General features: G+C 39.0%; 1 protein-coding gene across 1 annotated transcript in view; it reads left to right on the top strand.

Annotated features, from left to right (window-relative positions):
- Positions 1 to 757: 757 nt before the first annotated feature.
- The window catches only part of LOC5567414 (C-1-tetrahydrofolate synthase, cytoplasmic), an 87621-nt gene continuing 60567 nt past the window's right edge, over positions 758 to 27811 (top strand). The window contains exon 1 of the mRNA XM_021854796.1: positions 758 to 895. Within this exon, the coding sequence (XP_021710488.1) occupies positions 870 to 895 (26 nt within the window). The 5' untranslated portion in view covers positions 758 to 869. The remainder of the gene's footprint in view (positions 896 to 27811) is intronic.

The raw sequence follows: 27811 nt of genomic DNA, 5'->3' as shown, positions 1-27811 counted from the left end.
ACTCGTTTTTAGCACAAGTCGGCAATAATGTTTTGTATGCATCTATCGAAATTGCATGAGTTTGTGATGAAGATGATCAAAAAAACTGTGTGTCTGTATCCTAGTCTTTGCTGCATAAAACACGTGGAGCGAATAAAAGAAATCAACACAGAGAAGTTAAACATCAGCATGTTTTTTATTGCTATTCGTGTCCACGGAGGTACGATGCTGCCATCTGGAAAACAAGTAAACTGTTCGATAAGTGAAGCACTAAATAAGCATGGCAGGAAATATGAAATGAACCTTCAAGTGCTCAAACAAAATTAACTGCAAAACTTATTTAAAAACCGTTCAGTATACGTTGAAAAGTTTTTGATGGGCTGCATCATAAACGTATTACCTATATTGATTTGTATTTGTATTTGTATTTGTTCCTATATTGATGTTTTTTTCTTTATAAATTGTTGATCCTATAGCTTATCAAAATTCCTAATCCATTAACTTAAAACTGTTTAATTAAATAGTATTTTGAATTTCATAGAAATATTTCAAATTTGACTACTTTGCCAACTGAGCTCAGCACATCGTGTCAAGTATGGTAATTATTCTCGTGGTCTCGAATAGAAGGTGTGTTCGTTGTCCAGTTTTATCGAAGCGTTTTTTATTCCAATTCCAGTCTCTCTTTAGCATTGATGACTGCGTAGTTACTCACGAGCAATGACAGTGGAGAGAGGAAAAAGCGCGCGAATTTGTGAGTGACTTTTGTTTTGATAACTGTTTTCCTTCCGAATGATATTCAGTTCGTTGAGTATGTGAATGGAGAAGGTTTCATTATTTCAAGTGCATTGTGATATTATCCTTAAGTTTGGAAAAAATATCTGCATACCAAAATGGCACACTTTGCTGAGTTACCTCGGTAAGTTTTTTTTTGTATTGACCTTGCGCAAACAGCTGGGTGGTTCCAGTAGGGAGAACAGAAATGAAAAAAAAATCAACAACAAAAGCTTTTCTAAGATTAGACTAAATTTCAAAAATGAAAACGCTATTTTCTCCGTAATAGTAAACAAGTCGAAAAGAATGATTATCGAGAGATGGAACTTTTTCATATCAATTTTGAGGGAAATGTTAAAAGCTATGGACTATGGAGTCCATGATTCACAACATTATACACCGTACATTTTATTGCTAAGTTTTAGAGGAAAAAAAAAACAATGCCAAAGTGAATCGTGGAAGTGCCCAAGAAATTCATGTACGCATGTTTGGCAACAAACAAGCTAATAGTTGTTGCTTCCATAGCAAGCAATAGCATTTATCATATATCTCGAATATTTTTTCGAATAGTTAATTACACAGCTAAAAATATGTTGTAAATCTAAGTTTATTTTCATGCACATATTTGGAGCATCAAAATAAACGTAAACGACCAATCCATTATTTTTCAATTGAATTCACTTAAAATTTACACGATCATGTAATATTCAACCGTTTTTAGTTGAAAATTCAATGTATATTCATTTAAATTTACATTATGCTGTAATAACACACGAATTTAATTCATTTATACAGTAGACTTCAGTTTACATCACATTGAAAATTTAATATTTTTTTCTGTGTAGTTTTTTGTCGCAGTGCAAAGATGAAGATAAATCGATTATTGCAGATAAGCCCTAATAAATTAAATGTAGCCCATTTTTTTTAATGTTGTTGCTATTGAATGTATAGCAACGCGTGATTAAAAAACACTTTAGTTCTGTGCAATAATTCACGTTTGAAGTCCCATTCAGGTGATTTCAGCTTGTATGCAAGCAGCGGCAATTTATTACGTAGAGCTAAAATTGAAAATTTTTGAATTCCTTCCCCCTCTATAACACATTTTGTATGAATAATATCAAATTGTTGTATGAGCCGTATCGCTTGAGCCTACTCCCCCATCCCCCCTTTCTAGCGTTACGTTATATGCGGACGGCGCCTATTTTTTCAAAAATTGTACGAATGCTCGCAGCCATAAATAAGGTAATTTACGGCTTTCGCGCCATTCGACTATTATTGGCACTCAAAATCAAAACGCCTAATTTACAATATTGTTTCTATCAAAACACACCGCTGAAAACATTCAGATGATTCCTTGTACTGTCAGCTTTTTCCTGACGATATTTCCGAGACTGAATGAACAATTTCAACAGAGAAATCATTTATTGAAATAAATACGCTTCAAAATGCGGCTAATGGTGGCATTGTAAAAACGATTCCACAAAAATTTCAACAGGTCTATCGGTGTGAATCGATAGAGGATTAAGCAGCGCATAAAAGTTAACAGAGTTCTTTGTGACCCTCAATAAGTTCAGATATTTACTAAGAATTTCCAGATATCATCAACATTCAATTAGCTTAAAACTATTCTAGGTATTTCTGGTTATCCATAAACAATCAAAATTTACTCAGACATTTATTTAGGATTCCAAAGTTTATACCAACAATTCAGAAATTATCTAAGGGATATCTATACGTTTAAATTAATTCATAATCATTCTAGGAAATTTCAGTTATACTTCAACACTTCTAATTTGTTCAGACATAATCTGAGATTTCCAAAGTATCCATCAACATTTCAAGTATAATCTTAGAGTTCTCTGTACTCCTCAATTAGTTTCGAATCAAAATGGGAATCCCTTGTTACCCATGAGCATTCCAAATTAGCCCAGAAATTCAACAAAATATTAAAAATATTAAATATTAAATATTCAATATTCAACATTCCAAATTTATCCATGTTTTATCAAAATGCGTCTTCAGAACTAAAAAAAATAATCTTAGAGTTCTCTGTGATCGCAATTCGTTCAAAATCAACCAAATATTCATTATCCGTTATCATTCCAAATTTCTCAAAGCATTCTCCAAAAATTAAAAATATCACCAAGAATCCAAAAATAATCTTGTAGTTATCTGTGATCCTCAACTAGTAAAGGAGCATTCTAGGAATTCTTGGTTATTTTTGAACATTCCAAACTAATTCAGTCAGTCTCTCAAAATACCAAATAATTTTCATCATTCATAGACTATCTCATTTTGTCCAGAGTTTTTCTCAGAATTTCAATTTTTTTTACCAACAATTCAGAAATAAATGATATATTTTAAGAAATTCTCTAACATTCCCAATTTTCCAAGATATTTTATAAGCGTTCGAGAGTATTTACCAACAATTCTTAAATACTCTTAATATAGACTTCTAGTATATGTTAACCCACCGTCGGTCGCCCTAGTGTACTGAGTACACGCACTTTGCGAAAAGACGAAAAACACGTTGAAAATCTCTTCAAATTGATCCGGGTGTTGGTCCTATTCCAAGATCTACTCTTCTTTTTGATTGTACAGAAGAAATTTTCCGAAAAAATCAACGAAAAGTATTCGAAAACATCGTGTTTTTAACCTAAGTTTTTACGCGTGTACTCAGTACACCAGTGCGACCACTCGTGTAACTTTTTTTTACCGGGCCCGTCACACGAGTGGTCGCATCGTGTACTGAGTACACGAGGAGCATTTTGATTATAAATCTAAAACTAGGCAAGATAGAGTATTGATGTCTTCGGAAAATTTCTTCAGTTCAACGGTACCAATTGGTCAGTGGACAAATGACATCCTCAACTTCCAGTGGCCATCGGATTGTTCCCCGGGGGAACCGATGAAGGGGACATTTTGCAATGCAACTTCTCGAACACAAATATCTCAGGATCTAGATTGTTTAGCACGATAGTGTCTTCGGCAAAGTTGTTCAGTAGGTCAAGAACTAACATGTGATAGGCCGCTTGTTTCGGAATTCTGCCACCAGTTGGCGCTAGTGAGCATGTAATTTTTCAAACACAGATATCTCAGGATCCCGACTACCTAGAAAGATGCGGTCTTCGACAAAGTTGTTTAGTAGGTCATGCACTAACATATTATAGGCCATCTAACTTGAAATTCTGCTATCAGATGGCGCTAGTGAGTACACAATATTTCAATCACGAATATCTCAGGATCCCGATTTTTTAGAAAGATTGTGTTTTCGGCAAAGTTGTTTAGTAGTTCAAGGACTAATATGTGATGATCTATTCAATTCGGAATTCTTTCACCAGATGGCGCTAGTGAGCATGACATTTTTCGAACACATATATCTCAGGATCCCGATTACCTAGAAAGTTGACGTCTTCAACAAAAGTGTTTTTTGTTTATTAAAGACACTTTACACTCAAAGAGTGCATTCGTGTCGTAAATTGTATTTGTTCATTTCACATATCAACAGCGTCTTATTAATTAAAAACATCTTTTTTTCGATCGTGTATAGTGCACCTTCCACTAAGAATCGGGTTTCTGATCGCCCTGATTACACGATCTCTTGGCAGTGTTGAGTGGGATAGGTCATGTGATAGGCCACCTAACTTGAAATTCTACTACCAGATGGCGCTAGTACAGCATGCTGTATTTTGATCGCGGCAATCTCAGGATAGCGATATTATAGCATGATGGTGTCTTTAGCAAAGCTGTTTAGTAGATCAAGGACTAAACATGTGATGTGCCGTTTGATTAGAAATTCTTACAGAACACGGTTTATGTATTTTTTTCGAAAGCATATATTTCAGGATCCTGATTAGGAAAATAAAAGATTAGAAAGATGATGTCTTTGATGAAGTTGTTGATCACGGGCCAACGTGTGAGGGGTAAAATATACTTGAAATTCTTCTACATTCATTTTAAAATGTAGTGGGCGGCTAAATTTTAAATACTTACATCAGGCTACACTAGAGATCCTGATTCAAATTTTTCTAATACAGAATCTCGAGTTCCCGATTATTTTAAAACTTGACGCCTTCGTCAAAGTTATTAAGTAAGCAAAGTGCTGACATGTTATGGGCAATTATATTTGGAATTATGTAATTCGATGCCAGTGAGCATTTTATTTTTTAAACATCTTATTATGCTGATATTTAGGCTATCAGTGCACGTTTTGTCAAATGTTTAAATATTTTGCTACCAATGAATTAATAGGCAAGCACAACATAAAATGAGAGATATAAGGTTCATTCTATAGTTCTAGATTAAAATTGAACTTCTTTTTTACATTTAGCCCATTGAACGAACTTCTGATGAATACATTGATTATGTTTGCGTGAAAAGACTTCGTAAAACGCACAGAAGTTCTCACATAAAACGCACTATATCTACGCGGTTTACAGGTAGAATCATCTCGGAAATTCTCATGATACGGTGAACCGGATACATGGAGATCCGTACACACTTACATTATGCCTCCGACCTCAGCGAAACATTTCGCCAAGATCCCAAGAGCTGAGAACTCGGTAGTTTTTAAAATAGAATCTCGGAATATATTCTTCCGAGATATCGGCAAACCGAATTTTTCACAACATAAGTACTGTTTGGTTTTGGTAACATTTGTTTTCGACCCCAATGCAATGGGTTTCCTAAATATGTTATGACATAGCATTAATTATGAACAATGTGTATAACAAAATCAATGTTATAGGATGATTTACTATTTCAATATCTAAATAATTTGACTTCAAAACTGAGTCACAAAAAGATCATTTAATTTTGGCATGCTTCGTTTATAGCAACATAAATAATATTGAATTTTGCTGCACTGGTATATTTGCGTTAGTTCTACGAGTGTCGTGAGGTGACAATTGTCGGTGTCGTATAGAGAGGTGACAATTCGCGACTCGAGTGAAGTGACTCTTCATTTGATTTGCACGGCGAGTCACGTCACTCGAGTCGAGAATTGTCACCTCGCTATACGACATCGACAATTGTCACCTCACGCCAGTCGTAGAATAAACCCAATTGTGAAACCTCCATGAGTCAATTTTTCGCTACTCGATATCGACTCATGGAATCATACTAAAATTCAAATTTCATGTTTACTGTTATTACCCCCAACAACAGCTTTCCAAGGTACTGTACATAACGCGATATTACAATGAGTCGATGATCCTTTCAATTATCAGAGCAATCATGGAGCGTTGACTATAATGAGCAAATATGATTATGCTAGAGATGCATTGAGAGTATTTTGAATTTATTTATTAACAACACAGGCAGTGACAATAGATCGTTGCACGCCTGACGTAACCTCAAAACTCCATATAAAAAAAAATGTCAACAATTCCAGCAGTGAATGACAGAGATGAGGAATTTTTGTGACCTCACCATGCACTCTTCTATCACATTCGAGGTGATTCGAAAAATGTTGTAGTGTGCGTGTTATCCCGTGAGTCGCCATAATAGACCGAGATAATCGGAGACGTCACTTTCATATCGCTTTGCACTAACACACACCCATCTTCATTTTTGTGTAACAGCTTTCTGCCGCCAATTGGACAGGCCTTTTCATGAGACAGGTCCGTGTTTCCATTCGTTTCTATCGGTGGAGGACCGGTGCATTCAAGGGACTGTCATTTCTATTCAAGACTTCAAAGGGATCGTTCAAATATTACGTAACGCAACAGGGGGAGGGAGGGGGTCTTACATAGTGTTACGGTTCATATAAAAATTTAAAATTTTCCATACAAAAGCTGTTATGTGGGGGAGAGAGGGGGTTAAAAATTGGCAAATTTTGCGTTACGTAATATTTGAATGAACCCAAAGACCTTCCGAATCAGTTGATTTGAAACATCTCGTGAAAAGGCCTATTGCTCGATTGGAACAACGTTTGACAGTTCTTTGATTCCAATATTCACGCATCTCTATATAAACAAATTCTGTGGATAACCCTACTTTCTGGATAATCTTGAACTTCAAGTAGTATAGTAAAATACCTTAAGATGAATGAAAGATGACAGATTTGACAGATACGTGTCTTTTGAGCTCAATTGTAAGACCGTCTTCAGTGTCGTGTACTCGGAAAGCAATTCTATTGAAAAAACGATGTCAAAAATGAATATGAGAACGAATTTTATAAAAAATGCTGGTGCTGCTGATATAGAGAGGAAAACTTATATAATTCCTAACCAAACACAGTTCAGCCAAGATTTTTTAGGGTTTTTTGTAATAGGAGCCAGGAAGCTGTTAGTTTCGAGAAAAATCCAACACAGTTTGTAAAGAGAATAGAAGACGCCATATTTACAGTCAAACCTCCATGAGTCGATGTTCCATAGCTCAATATCGACTCATGAAACCATACTTGAAACAAAAACAGAAATCATTGTTACTATGATGTTCCCTTCAACCAGCTTTCCAAAGAATATCTCTTCCATGAGTCGATGATTCCATAAATATCGATTGGAAGTTTGACTGTAGTGAAGATTCTGAAGTATATACTTATGGAATTTTCATGCTGTACAGCATCGTTTGGTGGGATAATTTCGAAACAAACGGATTATTACAACATACTTTAGCCTTAAATAGAATAAACCTGATAGAGACTCGCGAAGAGGAAAAATATCAACGTCATATGCAGTCCAGATTTTTGCCCTACGGCACCTGAGCCTTCGAAATAAACGAGTAAAGTAAAAAAATAAATAAATATGCAGCCCAGATTCCGCTGTCACGAAACGTCAAATACAGCCCCTGTATTTTCATGGCTGAAAAAGTGAAAAGTATTCAAAATAAACTATTTTGAAAAACCTCAGTCAACGGAGCAGTTTTTCCAAAGATTCTGATAAATCTAAACACAAGACTAATGTCTGCTACGTTTGCTGGCATGAAATTTCACTCAAAATCCCGTATCTGCTTCGGTGTGATCCAAACGCAATAGTTTATGGCTGAGATGGTCATGTGAGAGCTTGAACGGCTTGCGCAAGATTGATGTAAACACTAAGTGAAATAAGAAAAAACACAGCAATTGCAGAAAAAGAATACCGTCTCCGCGAGTCTTGTCTCAGAAATAAACAACTGAAGATATCATTTTCATGATTATGTAATCACGATCCTAGACATTTGGGTTGTAACTATAGCATACTCAGTAGCACCATCTAGTGGAATAATTCCGTCCTAAATGTGGCCCATCACAAGTTTTTACTTGATTAGCTGAAAACTTTTAGCTGAAAACTTCATCTTTCGATGTAATCGGGATCCTCAGATATTAGCAATCACAATTCTGCATGCTCACTAGCGCCACCTATTGGATGAATTTTGAAACTTGAGGTCCTTCGCATTTAGGGCCTAAATTTTAGGCTTTCATCTAATGAACAACTTTGCTGCAGATGTTATATTTCTTAGTAATGAGTATATCTCAGGACATTAATTTAGGAATCAGGATCCAAAGATATCTGCGTTTGAAAAATTCCATGATCACTAGCACCGTTTTGTGGAAGAATTCCTAACCAAACGGCACATCATATGTTTAGTCCTTGATCTACTTAACAGCTATGCCGAAGACACCATCTTGCTATAACATCGCTATTGAGATAGCCGCGATCAATATACAGCATGCTCACTAGCGCCATCTGGTGGTAGAATTTCTAGTTGGGTGGCCTATCACATGCTAGACCTTGACCTACTCAACACTTTTGTCGAAGACGTCAACTTTCTAGGTAATCGGGATCCTGAGATATATGTGTTCGAAAAATGTCATGCTCACTAGCGCCATCTGGTGAATGAATTCCGAATTGAATAGATCATCACATATTAGTCCTTGAACTACTGAACAACTTTGCCGAAAACATCATCTTTCTAAGAAATCGGGATCCAAAGATATTCGTGATTGAAATATTGTGTACTCACTAGCGCCATCTGATAGCAGAATTTCAAGTTAGATGGCCTATAATATGTTAGTGCATGACCTACTAAACAACTTTGTCGAAGACCGCATCTTTCTAGGTAGTCGGGATCCTGAGATATCTGTGTTTGAAAAATTACATGCTCACTAGCGCCAACTGGTGGCAGAATTCCGAAACAAGCGGCCTATCACATGTTAGTTCTTGACCTACTGAACAACTTTGCCGAAGACACTATCGTGCTAAACAATCTAGATCCTGAGATATTTGTGTTCGAGAAGTTGCATTGCAAAATGTCCCCTTCATCGGTTCCCCCGGGGAACAATCCGATGGCCACTGGAAGTTGAGGATGATTCCAAAGTGTCATTTGTCCACTGACCAATTGGTACCGTTGAACTGAAGAAATTTTCCGAAGACATCAATACTCTATCTTGCCTAGCTTTAGATTGACAAGCAAAATTGCTCCGCGTGTACTCAGTACACGATGCGACCGCTGGTGTAACTTTTTTTTGAGCGACTGACGGAAGGTTAACCTAATCTAGAACAGACGTATTCTTTTAAAAAAATCAGGTTATGCTTCAACATTCACAATTTTTCCAAACAATCTTTCATAATTTCAATGTAATATCAACTTTTCAGAAATACTCTCAGAGATCTCAAAAGGGTCAGATATATTGTATTATTTTCTCGATATCCTTCAACATTCTCAAATTCCAAAGTATTCAACAATAATTTAAAAAATTGTAACATTCAAAATAATCTCAAAGCTCTCTGGGATTTTCAAATAGTTAAGAAACATTGAAGGAATTTCTCTTTATCAGTAACATTCCCAATTTGTCCAGAATTTCTTACAGAGCTCCTAAGTAGTGAAAAACAATTCTGTTGAATCTTTAACTATACTGTAGCGTCATTAATGGACTCACTTCAACTGCTCGAATAGTTACATCAATAGTTGTCTCGCTTTCGCTCATGTGCCAATATTATTAGAAGATCACAGCATCCGATCGGATTACCGATCGTTATCAGATCCTATCTCTATACCATCTTCCCGCTTATCGATAAAACTCGATAGCCATCAGAGCTCTAACTCAGTCGCAAATAAAACTAAACTCTTGATCCGTCTTAAAAACGTGAGGAGAAGGCAATTTCAACGCACTCGCGATCCTGCTATGAAAATTATATGGCAGGATTTGCAGAAAGAAATCAAGAAACGTTTTGCTCAATTAAGAAACAAAAATTTTGAAAATAAAATTTCTCAATTGGACCCTGGCTCTAAGCCCTTTTGGAAATTATCTAAAATCTTAAAAAAACCTCTGAAGCCAATACCGGCATTGAAAGAGGAAAACAAATTATTACTAACTAATTGCGAAAAAGCTCAAAAACTTGCTATGCAGTTTGAAAGTGCGCACAATTTTAATTTAGGACTTACTAGTCCAATTGAAAATGAAGTTACTCAGGAGTTCGAAAATATTCTCAATCAAGAGAACGTTTTCGAGAATGCCTGTGAGACTGATTTGGAAGAAGTGAGAACTATTATTAAAAAATTCAAAAACATGAAAGCTCCTGGCGATGATGGAATTTTCTACATCCTCATCAAGAAACTTCCAGAAAGTAGCTTATCATTTTTAGTCGATATATTTAACAAATGTTTTCAATTAGCATATTTTCCTGACAAATGGAAAAATGCTAAGGTTGTTCCAATTTTAAAACCAGACAAAAATCCTGCAGAAGCTTCTAGCTATCGTCCAATCAGTTTGCTTTCCTCCATCAGTAAACTTTATGAAAAGGTTATTTTGAACAGAATGATGGCCCACATCAACGAAAATTCAATATTTGCCAATGAACAGTTCGGATTCCGCCATGGACATTCGACCACTCATCAACTTTTACGTGTAACAAATTTGATCCGTTCCAACAAATCTGAAGGCTATTCTACTGGTCTTGCTCTTCTAGACATAGAAAAAGCATTCGACAGTGTTTGGCATGAAGGTTTGATTGTAAAATTAAAAAACTTTAATTTTCCAACATACATTGTTAGAATAATTCAAATTTATCTGTCAAATCGTACACTTCAGGTTAATTATCAGAACTCCAGATCTGAAAGACTTCCTGTAAGAGCTGGGGTTCCTCAAGGCAGCATTTTGGGACCAATATTATACAATATTTTCACATCTGACTTACCTGAGCTACCTCAGGGATGTCAAAAATCTTTGTTTGCGGATGACACAGGCCTCTCCGCCAAAGGTCGAAGCCTGCGTGTCATCTGTAGTCGATTGCAAAAATGTTTGGATATTTTTTCTTCATACTTGCAAAAATGGAAGATTTCTCCAAATGCTTCCAAAACTCAACTAATAATATTCCCACATAAACCAAAAGCTCTTTATTTGAAACCTTCAAGTAGACATGTTGTCACGATGAGAGGGGTTCCAATAAATTGGTCAGATGAAGTTAAGTATCTAGGGCTCATGCTAGATAAGAATTTAACTTTAAAAAATCACATTGAGGGCATTCAAGCCAAATGTAATAAATATGTAAAATGTCTCTATCCCCTTATTAATAGAAAATCAAAACTTTGTCTTAAGAACAAGCTTTTGATATTCAAACAAATTTTCAGGCCAGCCATGTTATATGCTGTACCAATTTGGACTAGCTGTTGTAATACCAGGAAGAAAGCTCTGCAGAGAATTCAAAATAAAATTTTGAAAATGATTCTGAGACTTTCTCCCTGGTATAGTACCAATGAGTTACATAGAATATCCAATGTTGAAACATTGGAACAAATGTCAAATAAAATAATAAATAATTTCAGGCAAAAATCGTTACAATCTTCTATTGCCACGATTAATGCGTTATATGTTTAGGTTAAGTTAGGTTAAGTATATTAAAAACGTTTTTTTTTCTCTTATAAGCAGGTGAAATCAACTCACCTGTAAAAAAACTGAACTGCTACGGCAACTGAAATGTAATATGTTGTTAACAAAATGTTAATTAAATCTTAAATTTGTTTTACCAAATTAGGATGATAGTGTTGTCTAATAACACAGAACACCTAGATATAAGAAATGAATGTAATGTTTAGAATGATACTAATAAAGAAATTAAAAAAAAAAAAAAAAAGTCGCAAATAAAACGTTAACCGCATCACACTGTATATCGCCGCGTATATTCAGTAGAGCGAATAAAGTCGTTCTTTCGTTCCCCCCCCCCCCAAATCGAAGCACAATCATTCCAAATTCGAAATCCTACATAAAGTATGGTCCTTCGAGCCGGATGATTTGCTTTTGGGAATTGTGCTTGCGATTTTGTCGTCGTCGGTTTGGAGTGATCTCGAGTGATTTCGTGCAAAAACTGTGACTGATCGAGAAAAGAAATTTTCATCCACGGACGAGTGGATAGTGATAAAACGAATCGAATTGAACGATCGAACCTTGAGTTGCGTGGTCGCTGTGAACAAGTGGTTGGTGCTATCGGTCGCTGATAAAGTGCAAAAAGAAGCCACCGAAGAATATTTCAATTGTGAAGCCGTGCTATTGAGAGTGAGGAAGTATTGTTCCAGATTTCTTTGGCGCCGAATTCGATAGCTTGGCTTGGGTGTCGTCGAGCAGCGTGGCTTGGGCATCACCGCGTGGGGTGGCTTGGGTACCTCATCAACGACTGTAAGTACTGAACTGCATGCTGCATGTGACCCGATCGTCAGGAAATACCACTTTTCTGCAATTTCCTGCATCGCTGAATTTTTGAGAATTTTTGCATGAGCTGATTGGTAGTAAATCGTGGATTTTTAGAATTTGCTGATCTGTGTTAAGCACGTGTATAGCCTACTACGATTGTTTAAGTGCTAATGATGGCTCCAAATTTGAGAAGGTTAGCGAAAGGAGAGCGTTTCTGCCGCGATTCATTGAAGAATTTAGCGCATTTGGTAGATAACTATCAAGAAGATAGAGATAGGGTAATGCTTGAGGGTTGGAAGGAGCGTTTAGAGGAGATTTTTGATGATTATAAGGACACTAGGTTGCAGTTAGAAGTTTCTGAAGATTTCCAGAACACGCTCAAGCAACAGTTGGAAGCAAAGGCACTAGAACAATCGGAGGCAGGAATAGAAGTTGATCCACAATCTCTCGAGCAAGTGAATAGAGAAGCACGTGCAAATTTTGATTCCACGTATTTGAGGCTGAAGGGTTTCATTTTATCCAAAATTCGCGCTAATGGAGATATTCCTCGGGAACCCACACTGGTCCAGGCACCGGTACAGCAGATTCGAGTAAAACTACCGGAGATCAAATTGCCAACTTTTGACGGCACTATTAAAGAATGGCCGTCGTTTCGTGATTCCTTTCAGTCGCTAATTGCCTCAAACCCGCAACTCAGCGACGTGGATAAATTTTCCTACCTTCTTTCGTCACTCTCGAAGGAAGCAAAGCGTGTGGTCGAGGTGATTGAGGTAACCTCCGCCAACTATGCAGTAGCGTGGGAGCTCCTTGAGAAGCGGTATGAAAACAAATACCTGATTGTAAAGTCGTATGTTGAAGCGCTGTTTTCTGTCGATTCAATAAAGAGGGAATGCCATGAGTCTTTACATCGCCTAATAGATACTTTCGAGCGTAATTTGATGATGCTGGAGAAAGCAGGAGAACAGTCAGCCAACTGGAGTACGTTGTTGGTTTTCATGGTCAGTTCTCGTCTAGATCCTGCAACGTTACGTCACTGGGAGACTCATCGAAAGTCAACCATGGTCCCAACATACACTGAACTCATTGATTTCCTACGCAGCCATAGCCTCGTCTTGCAATCAATCGACACTTCCAAAGGTCGACCATCCGATCCCTCTCGCTCCTCCACACACCGTCCCCCTACACAAGCAAACAAGCCGAATTTAGCACATTCAGCCATTACCGCTCCAAAATCCTGCCCCTTCTGTAAACAGGTAGCTCACTCGCCCTACCAATGCGAAGTGTTTCGAAAAATGACTCCTGCACAGCGGTTTGAAGCCACGAAGAAAAACGCTCTTTGTATCAACTGTCTGTCACCTTCGCATATCGTTAAAGCTTGCATGAGTGGAACCTGCAGAGTGTGCCAGCAAAGACACCACACAATGTTGCATCAGAGACCCGTCGCCTCGAATAATCCATCGGTCCAACCGACCATCAAACCGTCAGACTCTCAGCCATCGTCGTCCACAACTCCGACCAACCGTCCTCAGTCTAGTCTTCTGCATAAACAGTCTCAGCAAGTCGAAATCCAAACCCAAGCCACCGCGGTCCCTGCCCCTCAAACCAGCCACTTTTCGATGCCTTTCACCGAAGCCCAGCGCACTGTTCCTGCCACCGTTCTTTTGTCGACGGCTCTGGTGAAGGTTTTCACTTCATCTGGTTCTCCATTGTGGGCCCGCGCCTTGTTGGATTCTGGATCGCAGCTGAACTTCGTCTCGGAGAATCTCGCCCAAAAACTGAAGCTTCGTCGAACCAAGGAATTCGTTCCAATCAGCGGGGTTGGCCTTTCGTCCGTTTCGTCCAAACACACCACATCTATCCGTATCCAATCCCACTGTGCTGATTTCGAAGAGACTTGGAAATTCCATGTGTTGTCCAAGCTAACTTTGGAGCTGCCGAATCAAGCTGTCGATGTTTCTCGATCTAATTGGCCTTCGGATATTGTATTAGCAGACCCAACATTCGACCGTCCTAGTTCAATCGATTTGATACTAGGCGTGGACATCTTCTACGACCTGCTCCGTGATGGTCAACTCAAGAATGGATGCGGGGAGCCGGTTTTGCAGAACACCGCCCTTAGATGGGTGGTATCCGGAAAGGTAGAAGGGAAGGTTCCTGTGTCGGTCTCCCATCTTGCCCATATTTCGCCAAGTTCTACGATCGGGGACCAGTTAGCGAGGTTCTGGGAAATAGAATCGTGCTACATCCAAAGCACGCACTCCGTTGAAGAAGCAGAATGCGAGGAGTTTTTTCGCAAAAACGACTGTAAGGGATTCTTCTGGCCGTTTCATCGTCGCGCTTCCTACCAAACCTTCGATGATCTCGAAGCTTGGGAACTCCAGAGACATTGCCGATCGTCGCTTCTTTTCTCTGGAACGTCGCCTCAATACTAGCCCTGCGCTTAAGCAAGCCTACTCCGCGTTCATCCATGAGTATGTCCAGATGGGACATATGAAGATTATAGAAGATGAACAACCGGGTCCATTTCCGGCTTACTATTTGCCTCACCACTGCATTGTCAGACCAGATAGCCTCACCACCAAATTACGGGTGGTTTTCGATGCGTCCTGTACTACCGACAGCGGCATTTCCCTCAACGACGCTCTTCGAGTAGGTCCTGTCATCCAGGACGACTTACTGACCATCGTCCTTAGATTCCGAATGCCCCAGTTTGCCATCATCGCAGACATCGAAAAGATGTATCGGCAAATCCGAGTGCGGGATTCAGATCAGCCATTACAAAGGATCCGATGGAGAGATTCGCCGACTCAACCATTGCAAACCTTCCAGCTTACTACGGTTACTTACGGAACGTCTTCGGCTCCGTACCTTGCGACAAAATGTCTGCAGAAACTTTCCGAAGAGGGTGCCGAAAGTCATCCCGCTGCTGCCATTGTTCTCGGTCGTGACTTCTACATGGACGACATGCTCACCGGAACCGATAGCATCGATGAAGGTCGGAATCTCTGCCAAGAATTAATAGAACTGACTAACTCAGCTGGTCTACCTCTCCGCAAATGGGCTTCAAACAGTTCGGCCATTTTAGAAGCAGTACCTTCGCATCTAAGGGATGAGCGAACTCTTTTCGAGCTCGATTCCTCAGCCTCACCCATAAAGGCATTGGGACTTCAATGGGACACTACTTCGGATCTCTTGCAGTTCAGCGTTCCGAAATACACCACGCAAATCCCGATCACCAAACAGTCAGTACTGTCGGACATAGCTCGCTTGTTTGACCCTCTAGGTCTAGCTGGTCCTATATTGGTTCAAGCAAAGCTTTTTCTCCAAGATCTTTGGAGAGACGGTTGTGAATGGAAGGAGCCGCTCACAGAATCTCGTCAACATCAATGGTTAGAGCTTCGAGATAGTTTTCGTCAACTGGCCGACCTCAGTATACCCCGATGGGTTGTCGCAACCACCAATGTCGTGAGTCTCGAGCTTCACGGATTTTCCGATGCGTCTGAAAGAGCGTACGGAGCTTGCGTTTATATTCGCGCGGTATCCAACACTGGTAGCATCCATGTCAACCTACTTACTGCTAAATCCAAGATCGCTCCGAAGGGAAAGGGATTGAAAGGAGGAGTTGTAAGTCTTCCTCGCCTCGAACTTTGTGGCGCTCTCTTGCTGAGCCACTTGTTCGAGAAAGTCGAGTCCAGTTTGAACCTGAAGGCCAAGAATTTCTTCTGGACAGATTCTGAGATCACGCTCTATCAAATTACCGCAAACCCTTCTCGTTGGAAAACCTTTGTCGCCAACCGTTGTTCAGAAATACAGCGGATTACAGCCAATGGCATATGGTCTCATGTGCCAGGTTCGGAGAACCCTGCGGATATAATCTCCAGAGGAATGCCTCCAGCTCAACTTCGTGAACACATTATCTGGTGGAAGGGACCAGATTGGCTTTCGCAACCATCCAGATTCTGGCCGGGTCTTGGTCGTCCAACTAACCGAACGTTCACTTCCGAGGAACTAGAGGAAAGGACAGTATCGCTACCCGCCCAAATACAGACCCCAAACGAGCTCTTTTCGTTGTATTCTTCATACTTCAGGCTCGTCCGAATCGTTGCCTTACTTCGTAGATTCTCGCATAACACAAAGACTGCAGATAAGGGAAGTCGTCGTACTGGATTCCTCTCTACTACAGAGATTAACGAAGGCACAGTAATTCTCGTGAAGCTTGCACAGACAGAACGGTTCGGTCAGGAACTACTGGATGTCGCACGTGATAAAGAAATCAAACCCAACTCTCGCCTCGTCGCTCTCAACCCGATTTTGGTAGATGGCGTCCTGCGGGTCGGTGGCCGGCTGCGCCATGCTCCTATTTCGTTCGAACAACGCCATCCGATGATTTTGCCGGATAAACATCCTCTCACCGAGCTTATAATGGTCCACTACCACTGGAAACTCTTACACGCCGGACCGCAGCTTCTCGCCGCGGTTGTACGGGAACGTTTTTGGCCGCTTCGGGTCAGAAATCTTGCTCGACGAGTGGTCCACGCTTGCACACGCTGCTTCCGCTGCAAACCGAAGGTTTTGGAGCAGCTTATGGGAGAACTACCACCTGAACGTGTGCAACCAGCCTTCCCATTTCTTCACACCGGGGTCGACTACTGTGGCCCATTCATGTGTCGTCCTACTCGCCGCGCCACGGCAGTGAAATGTTACGTCTCGGTGTTCGTCTGTCTTGTGACAAAGGCGGTCCATTTGGAGTGCGTAGCAGACTTGACCACCAACTCTTTTCTAGCCGCCTTGAAGCGTTTCGTTGCTCGCAGAGGCAAACCGAAGCTAATTCAATGTGATAATGCGCTCAATTTCCAAGGAGCTAAACGGGAACTTGAAGAGCTAGCCCGTCTGTTTCGGTCTCAACAGCATCGAGATCAAGTCACCCGTAGTTGTTTGGAAGATGGAATTACTTTCAAATTCATCCCTCCCAGATCCCCGAACTTCGGTGGACTCTGGGAGGCGGCTGTAAAGTCCATGAAGAACCATTTGCGTCGGACCGTAGGGAATGTGATTCTCTACCAGGACGAATTTTGGACCTTGCTAACCCAAATAGAAAGCTGCCTTAATTCTCGTCCTTTGACACAGCTATCATCGGATCCAAACGATCTAGAGGTGCTCACACCTGGGCATTTCTTGGTCCATCGATCGCTCACTGCCATCCCAGAGCCCAGCCTAGCCGACATACCGTCCAATCGACTGGACCGGTATCAACAGACACAGGAGTATGTTCGTAGAATCTGGAGTCAATGGCAGTCCGAATACCTGTCCGGGCTGCAGCCTCGTACTCGGTGGACCAAGCGGCATAACAACATCCAGGTCGGCACGTTGGTACTGGTGAAGGAGGACAATCTTCCTCCGCTGAAATGGAGCATCGGACGTATCACGAAGATCTACCGGGGAGACGATGATTGCATCCGAGTCGTCGATGTGAGGACGAAGGACGGAGAATATCGCCGAGGTATCTCCAAGATCTGCGTGTTACCAAATCAACCCGAAGGTGGCGACGCCGCCGAACCCAAAGAAGGAAACTAGGATCCTTCCATCGAACGCAGTGTTGAACTGCGCACCATTGGGAGGTCAAATGGCCTCCCATTCATGTAAGTCGTTGTGTTTCATTATATTTCAAAAAATAATAGAATTGTCGTCCCCCTGCGTCTGCGATGTCATCGAGCACCGATCTACAACTACGAGAGAGGTTCAAGCTGGCTTCAACGGTCTGTAGCTGACCCAATGCATCCACTGTACGTCGGATAGACTTGTGGATCAGCTAGGTGGAAAGCGAAGACTTGAGATACCAAGCTAGTAACCAATCAACGTCGAATCCCGCTTCGAAGGATGTTCCGCTACCCAACTCATCATCACTCATTGAAGGATGTCACCATTCACCAAATCAGACTCATCAATGCACAAGCGCGCTCAGTGCTTCGCTGCCAACGGTCATCGTCCGATAGAGGACCCGTGGAGGCCGGTTGCCTCCGCTCCAGTTAAGTATTGTTTTTATTGTGTTCTCGATAGTATGAAAAAGCCGCCTATGTTTAGCTGTGTTCAATGACTTTGATCGAACTTGCTCGGGGTTGGTTGTACTAGCTCGTATTTTTTGTCAACAAATAACTGTCAAAGCTACTTCGAGCAACTCCAAGCTGCTTTCTCAATGAACGCTCTTTTTACTAATTTACCGGAATTCCACGTGAAAAAAAAATCGCGCACTTAACAATCCGTATCGCTTCGGAATTTTGCTTTTTTTTTCAATGTTTACGTTTTTAAACGTCAAAAACACGAGCTACTGCGAGCTGGTTGAACTAGCTCGGACTCTAGCTTCCAACCTGTTTCGAGCGACTCGGAGTTGGTTGGACTCGGCTCAATGAACACAAACCCGAGCGACTCGAAGTAGGTTGGAGTGGCTCAATGAACACCAAAAGCTGACTCGCAAGTGGTTGCAACCAAGTTCGAGCAGCTCGTTGAACACAGCTTTTGTTTGCAGTATACCACCCCGAAGACGACGACCCGAGGAGCCCGATGAGAAGGAAGCCCAACACCCACCATTCACCCCATTTCCATCCAAGCAAGGCCAAGGTCAGACACGATCGGCCATACCCGAACAGTCACATGGCCCGATCCAGCAATTGCCGAACTGTCGCCGAAATAGCACGTGGAGAAGTACCTAAATACTGGACGAAGTTAGCGCGAACACCGAATGAAGACGGCAAGCAGGAGACCCAGCAGCAGAAGGAGCGACATGCCATCGTAGCACGAAGAATAAGTTATTTGAACTCTCAAGCGACGGATAAAGCGGATTGGAATTGGAAAGAACCAATAATGAATTCGAAATAGTAGATTAGGACATAGTTTAGTATGAAGCCCGGCCAATAGGATTAGTAGATAAATTAGTTAAAATTTGCATTTTCACGGTGGCCGGCATGTTGAATCTTTAACTATACTGTAGCGTCATTAATGGACTCACTTCAACTGCTCGAATAGTTACATCAATAGTTGTCTCGCTTTCGCTCATGTGCCAATATTATTAGAAGATCACAGCATCCGATCGGATTACCGATCGTTATCAGATCCTATCTCTATACCATCTTCCCGCTTATCGATAAAACTCGATAGCCATCAGAGCTCTAACTCAGTCGCAAATAAAACGTTAACCGCATCACACTGTATATCGCCGCGTATATTCAGTAGAGCGAATAAAGTCGTTCTTTCGTTACCCCCCCCCCACCCCCCCCCCCCCCCCCAATCGAAGCACAATCATTCCAAATTCGAAATCCTACAAATTCAGAAATAATATTATAGTTCTCACCGATCCTCTAGCGCAGTGTTTCCCAAACTTTTTTGACTTTCGCCCCCTTGAGACCAATATTTTTTGAAATCGCCCCCCTGATGTGAAATTTAAACATTTGTATAAAGCGTTAAACTTATGTTGAAGTATTGATCAATGTCTCAGCATAAGTATTCCGAAAATTGGTCAAATTTTAAGGGTATAGGGGAAGAGCACCAATTTTATCCATAATATATTCGGCAATATCTACAATATGCATCAAATGTTTTTTTTTTTCAACAAATCTACGATTCTAGCAACTACGATCATCGGAAAAGTTTTGGCTCACTTTCTGCTTTTTTGGCTTCTTTTTGAATGTTCAGTTGTTGAAATAAATTTACGAAATTTTTGGTAATATATTTTCGGCTCTCATGGAAAATATGAAAAAATATAAGTAAAAGCAGGCTTTTTTCCAATTCTTCATTCACTGAAATACAACGTTTAGTGCAATTAAGATTCTTTCAAGGCTTTGATTTATGCAATTTTATGTCACTTATGCATATTTTAAGTAGTTTGATTTAAGTATGTGACATTTAGTGGTTTTGTGAAACCAAAAAAAAAATAATTGAATAGTGACATATGCGTGACAAATGATAGAAGCTCAAGCTGTATTATTCTAAAGATCCCCTAACAAAAAGTCGTCAAACTTTAACTTAGAATTGAATAAACTTACTTTCAAAATACATTCAATATTATTTTTGGCAAAAACCATTCAGATCTCAATGATAATCGCCTAATTTTTTAATCAGATTTTAAAAACGATCGCATAAAAAGGCATTTTATTGCTCCCATGCCATCACTTTCGCCCCCTTATTAGCTTTTTCGCCCCCCAAATTCAGTTTTACATATTTTCGCCCCCCTGGACCTGAAAATCGCCCCCAGGGGGGCGAATTCGCCCACTTTGGGAATCGCTGCTCTAGCGGTTCAGAATGAATCTATGACATTTGGTCGAAAGTACATTTGGTCGAACGAACATTTCGTCGAACGGACTTTTGGTCGAAAAGAATTGAATTGCTTTGACAAGCGTATAATATTGTAACGTTGTATAACAAGGGAATTTCAATGGGAATATTAAAGATTATATTACAGAGAGACATTTTATCGTTAGTACACAGTGATTGCGTTACTTGTGTTTTTATTACGTTTTTTGATATTACTTCTCATTCAAGCTGGTTCTGCGAGTCGGATGAATTGCAACAAGCTGATTTCAAATGGAAGTATTTCCACTTTTGTCACATCAGTCAACTCTTCTCACCTCACCCAATACAGAGAATAAACATGAGTCTGTTGGTCGATTTCCTTCGTTTGAATTATTTATCCAATTATTATCATTCAAAGTCGGCGACACCGTCATCAAATTTGCTCTTGGAATATATGTTTTTGACTTCTAGACAACAACCTGATTCACAATAAGCGGCTCTTTTGATGCACTTCGTCATAAGCAATGCAATGGTCAGTGAAATTGGACCCTAGATTCGACTTACAAAAGTTAATTTTATGCATACAATTCTATGTGACCAAATAGTTCTATAGAGAAACTTAAAAGTAGATTAGCATTGGTAGGGAGACTAACGGCTTCGGCACCATTCGACTATTATCGGCAACCACATTTTTTAAACGCCAAATACACCGTATTTTTCTACAAAAACACATCAATGAAAACATTCAGGTGATTCTTTGTTCTGTCCGCTTTCCACTGACGGAATTTCCGAGACTGAATAAACCATATCGCCAGAGATGTCATCAATTCAAATGAACTAGCCTCAAAATGCGACTGATTTGGAGCTGCCGAAGCGATTCACCAGCTGTTCTTATGGGAAAGTTGCCGAAGAGAATGAGGCTGCCGACAATAGTCACACTAACACTCACATGTTCGCAGCGTTGTAAAAACGTTTCCAAAAGCATTTTGACAACAGACTAACACGGAATTTGTCTGCTGATGTCCGAGAAAATTGCAAAAGAAGCGCGGCATCGGGTTAGACTGCCGAGAATACGTAAGTTCCCCTATATTCCGCCGGAATTAAAAGGTACAAGGTACTCCAATCTACTTTTAAGTTTCTCTATTGAGATTCTTATCAGAGGATTCGAATATATTAAAAAGAGTTTAAAAAAAATATTTCTATACACATTCCAAGTCTGGTCCCCGCATTCCTTATTTTTAACCAAGTTCAAACGCTTTAAGATCTGAAAATCGTACAATTTTCCGAGCACTCCAACTGAATATCAGCAGATAGATATCAACATTTAGATATAAAGAACGATGAAATTTTGATAGAATAATAAATTCAAGTTCGAGCAAAGTTACTGAAAAAAAAGAAAAATAATTGGAAGGAACCAAATGTCCCTTCGACCAAATGTACTGTACCCAATTTCCCCAGACATTCTTTGACAATTTATTCTAGGTATTTCTTTTATCCTTAAACATTCCAAATTTATTGAAACATTCTCTTAGGATTCCAAAGTATTCATTAACAACATTAAAATAATCTTTCAAATTATTATCTTAGAGTTAATAAGTTAATAAACAACCTAGTTATCCATTAAATTTTAATATATGTCCAGACAATCTCTCAGTTTTTCAAATTATTCAACAACAATTTTGAAATAATTGTACAGCTTTCTATACAATGGCAATCTTTCCGAATAGCAAATAATTCACCAACAATTGAAATATAATCTGAGAGATCTTTTTGATTCTCTTTTAGTTCATGTTCTAATTCAACTTTCCTATTTTGTCCAGATATTCCGCATTTTCATATATCTGAATCCCAAATCATTCAGCCACAAGTGAAAAATAATCTTTAGGTTCTCTGTGACCCTCAATCAGACAAAAAATATTTAAGGAATCACTCGTTATTCTTCTACATTCCCGATACATCCCCCCCATAAATTCTCACATAGCTTCTCGTGTATATTGTGTATTTATCACTGCTAGAAATCAAACCCATGACCACTTGCTTACGCAGCGAAAGTGTAAACTCGCAACTATGAAAAACCTTGATTACTAAAATTTTATGGATATAAAAATATGCTGCTCACATATTGTATGCCCAAGAATTCTTCAATTTAATTATTTAATTTTTACCACAATGTATCAATTTAATTATTTAATTTTTATCACAAGTCATGCAGTACTTCTTACTATTTATTTGGAATATTGGAAAGTAAAACTAGCCTAGATGGTTTCAAAGCCATGTAGATCGAATTTTCGCTTGACAAATCTATGCAATACAGTTCGTGGGAGATAACAATTCTCAAAAACCCATATACATATTGGGCTATAGAAGATTTAACTAAAAAAGTCGGGATTTTGTCTCACCGTGTCAGGCCTACTACAGTTGTTGAGCCTAAAGTAAGTTATTTTACTTTTGTAAACATGCACCTGTTTATAGTATTCTTATATTTTCCATTAATTGAATTACAAGAGATTACAATACTTCCCATACCGGTACTTGGATGAGCTCACTACCACCAAGAAAATTTGGATTTGGAAGCGGGTTATGCTAATCCCAACGGAAGAGTGGTCAATTTCTCATTAAGTGTCCGTAATATGAATTAGAACGGTCGATTTCTTGATTGATGGTATCCTGGGAGGAAGGCACAGATACTACACACGAAATATGATACAAAGTTTTTTCAAACCGCAAGAAAATCCCAGCTTGCCAACTACAATCAAGGCAGACTTGATGAAAACGGCTCGTTTTCTTTTGTTGTGTACCTTCGATCTTTCCGGACAAACATGGAAAAAGGGCCAAAGTTTACTATGCATTTCATTTTCGTTTTTGTGAGAAAAAGTAAAATTATGCGTATTTGAATACTTTATATTAAATCAGAATAAAAAGGTGCTATCGTGACCAAGGATGGAAAAAAATCAGCTCTAACGACAAACAACACGGTATTTGAACGGTCCAAGAGGGCCATTGCAGCAACATGATTTCAACACCTCACCACGCGCGCTAATCATAGATATATCGAGCATCCGATAAACTGTTTGTCGTAGGACAAAGGGTTTGTCGGATATTGTAACAAGTTGCGATTAATGCGAATCCATTTAAAATTCACGAATAAACTTTCTCACATTCCATGCACGGTTGACTTTAGGATAAAAAATGGTATGCTAGAAGTCATATCGCAGAGTGAAAGCGTGAAAATCTTCCAAAATTTATGAATTCGGTTTGCGAACAATTGATCGTTAGCACCTGGGAGGGAGAAACTAATACAAAATTTCTCTACGTCACGGTGAGCCGAGATTTTGCTGTCACGAACTGTCACTGTGAGCCCGGATCTTAAACAATGGACAAACATGATAAAAGCGCTTAATAAGCCTAAGCTTATTTTTGCCTTTCATCAAAAGTAGCAAAAATTGAATTAGAATCAATGCATGCACATTCAAAAGAAACGTCACGAGAGCACCGTTAAGGTGAAGCGGCGTGTAAGTCAAAGAATCATTAGAATCATCATTGATGTAATAGTAGTAGTGTCGCCTTTCCATGTATATTTTCAAAACAAACAAACAAAAAATATAACATTTGTGTTAAGAATATTTTTATGTAAACACATGGGAAATTTAGTAGATTGACGAGTATTGGAAATCAAAATCAACTCTTCAATCGTACATATCAAAAGAAAACATTACAATTTAATGAAGGGCAACGAAATTTCTCAGTTTTTAATTGGATTTATCTTATATTTTTGTTATGCATCGGTACGGTTTATGTTTGCAAGGGATGACGGTGTTGCCAGGTGATTGGTGACAGATTTTTCTAGCAATTTTTATATGCTTGTTTTCGGAACATTTGCTGCATATCATAAAAACTTATCATTTTGCAAATAGTTTTCCATCACAAGATCACTGATTTAATAAAATTTTAGTGATTTTTGTGATCAATTCACATTAAATGCTATGATTTTACAGATAGCAACTCTGACATCACTGCGCTCAACGATCGCGATGATTGTGCACACACGATAGACGCGTTCCGACGCATCCCGACGCATCGCACTGTGGGGCTTTTCAATTATTTTGGGTGGTCCAAATTGATAAACTATTGGTATGATTTTATGCTTCGTAGAGATGGTTTTTGTAATTTGAGAGAATCTAAAAACAAACAACGTATGAATTTCAAGTTTCTATGCTTTGCCCAACCTATCCGCACTGAAAATTAATACAACAGAAAAAAAGTTTTATATTTTAGACTATAAACACAGGCATGTCTCAGTGTGCGGTGGCGGCGTCGATTCGCAGCAAGTGAAAACCACCGCCATAATAGTTTTGAGTGTTGCGGTTGATAAAACTTTATAAATATTTGATTCCCGTTTGAAATGTGTTCCTTTAAGGGAAGTAAATGAAAGATTTGTTTAGTGGAAGTGTAGTGAACGCAATTTGAAATCCAAAACACAAATGTTTGCTGCAGAATTACAATGGAAAAGGTAAGCACCTTCTATTTACAAGTGTAGTTGTGTGAGGCAATGAAATGCGGCATAAAATCGGAGATTTTTTTGAGAATATAAATCTCATGTATATTGTCGCTAAATTGATAATGCTGTACCTGAAAGTGTTGATTAAATATTGAAATACCACCTGAAGCATTTTTCTTCGCATAAATTATCCATTAAATCAGGTGATAAGCAGTTATATTTCATCGATGTTGCAAAAACCAATACTATCATAACAATATGTTAATGATTTTGGAAGAAGCCATTTTGTGATGACGCACCAAAAGGCCTTAATTCTTATTTAATAACAACGTATTGGAATGAGGCTTTATTTACTGTTTTCATTCAAACTGAAAATCAAACGCATAGAAAACTGTGGCCCTTTTTCAAGGTTTGTCCAGAAAGATCGAAGGCACACAACAATTGAAAACTAGCGATTTTGACTAAGCCTGCCTTGATTGTCGTTGGCAAACTGGAGTTATCTTGCAATTTGGAAAACAATTGTATCCAATTTCGTGTGTAGTATCGGTGCCTCCCTCCCAGGTTAGCACACATGCCGAGCGATTCATTTTTCGCGGAGCGAAGTTTGTTATGATGGCTTGACGACTAAGGGTTTATCGTTGTTGCTATGATCGCATGATAAAGAACAACCACGATGCATCATTTGTTTTATCATGATCACTAGATTTCCATCCTTGATCGTGACATTGCTTTTGAATAAGCATGAATAGCTTTTAAATCTTTTTTTTGTCATTTTTAATGAAATGCAAAAATATGTTTGATCAATTACGCGCTTTTATCATGTTAGTCTATTGTTTAAGATCCGGGCTCACAGTGCCAGTTCGTGACAGCATAATCTCGGCTCACCTTGACGTACATAAATTTCTTACCGGTTTCTTCCTCCCAGATGGTACCCATAGTGATTAAAATGTCGCTGTTTAGACCACACGTGCATATGGCCTGCTTGACGATGTACTTTGATGGTTTTTAAATCTCGGCCGCCTTTCTTTTCCTTGATGCGCTATAACATTTACAGACAACAAAAAAACTCATGAAAGTTTAGAAAATCATTTGCATATTGTCAACCAACTTACTCAAGCCATATCCACTGTACTTCAAGAGTACAACTACAATGAGACTCCTCAACTGGATCAAATAATATTTAACAGATCGCCAACAAATAGTAAGATTTGATGGAAAACTGTCTAAACCTGTTCACGTTTCATCAGGAGCTCCCCAAGGTTCACATTTATGTCCCTTTTTATTGATATTGTTTGTTAAAGATATTTCATATGTGATAAATCATGTTAAAATTCCCATTTATGCTGACGATATGAAACTTTCTATGGAAATCAATATCAAAAAAGACAGCGACATTTATCTGAATGGAATAAGTATATTTGATGAGCTGAAAGCTTACTTCAATTAGACGTCAAAAAATGAAATCTAATCACATTTAGCAGATTACTATCTTTTAAGAAACCAAGATGTTCAAAATTGCGATAAGATTAGTGATTTAGGTGTTATATAAGATTTCAAACTTACAGTCACTGATCATTATAATACGATTAGGGATGGTACACAAATTATGTCACGCTAAATTTCAACTTTTCCGACCCTCTCCCTCTCAAAAGGGAGGGCACTTTTGTCACGTTTTTGTATGAGTCCTCCAAAAATTTTGTAAGGTTTGTCACGCTCGATCTGACCCCCTCCCCCTCCTTGGAACGTGACGTAATTTGTGCATGACCCCTTATCCATAAAGCTATCAATATGTTAAGCTTTGATAATCGTTTTAGCTACAATTTTCAAAATCCATATACATTGCGTATGTGAGATTAGTTCTAGAATATTGTAGTATTGTGTGATCTCCACATATGAAAACCCAGTACAGAAGCAATTTCTTGTATATACCTTACGCAAATTAGTCTGGACAACGTTTCCACTGCCATCATATGAGGCTCGATGTATGCTTATTGACATTCAAACTTTAAATGAGCATCGTGAATAAGTCATTTCATTTGTCAATAAAATTGTATCGCATCGTAATGTTTATGATTCGGAATCGAACAAATATCGCAAAAAATAACCGATTGCATGCCTGGAGGCTTGCAGGATGCCTTTAAATGTTTGCTCTCATTCCAAAACTATCGTAATATTGCTTCAACTTTCTGGCACATTATTGGCTGATTTAACGATAATAAAACTCGATAACCAAATCATAACAAACATTAAACAAAGCAATGGTCTATGTTTTCATAGTTGTCACAATTGACAGTGGGCGATATTCACTTATCGCCCGGGACATCCTGGCTACGAAGAACACTGTGTATTGATATATGGTTGTCTATGGCCTGGTTTTAATGCATTTTGAACATAACAACGTTCCAGATTTTAATTATTTGATCAAAAAGTAGACGAACGTTAATTGTTATTAATTTTACATTTGTTTGTCTGTGTCACCGATTTGCTGCATTGCGTCCTCCAACAAAACCACGTTAACAAACCCAAGGCTAAATCCATTACAAACGACAACCAAGATCAGATTTTTAACGGTTGACTAATTTCTCTCCCAAGATCATTCCATTTTTCAATCCACTGTAATATGTGGTTTAACGCTGGTGATAGATATTACGGAAGACGAAACTTTCTGCCTC

This window comes from Aedes aegypti, chromosome 1 (assembly GCF_002204515.2).
Source record: "Aedes aegypti strain LVP_AGWG chromosome 1, AaegL5.0 Primary Assembly, whole genome shotgun sequence".
In the NCBI taxonomy this organism is placed as follows: Eukaryota; Metazoa; Arthropoda; class Insecta; order Diptera; family Culicidae; genus Aedes; species Aedes aegypti.
Note: the sequence above shows the minus strand (reverse complement) of the source record. Positions and strands in the feature narration are given on the sequence as shown.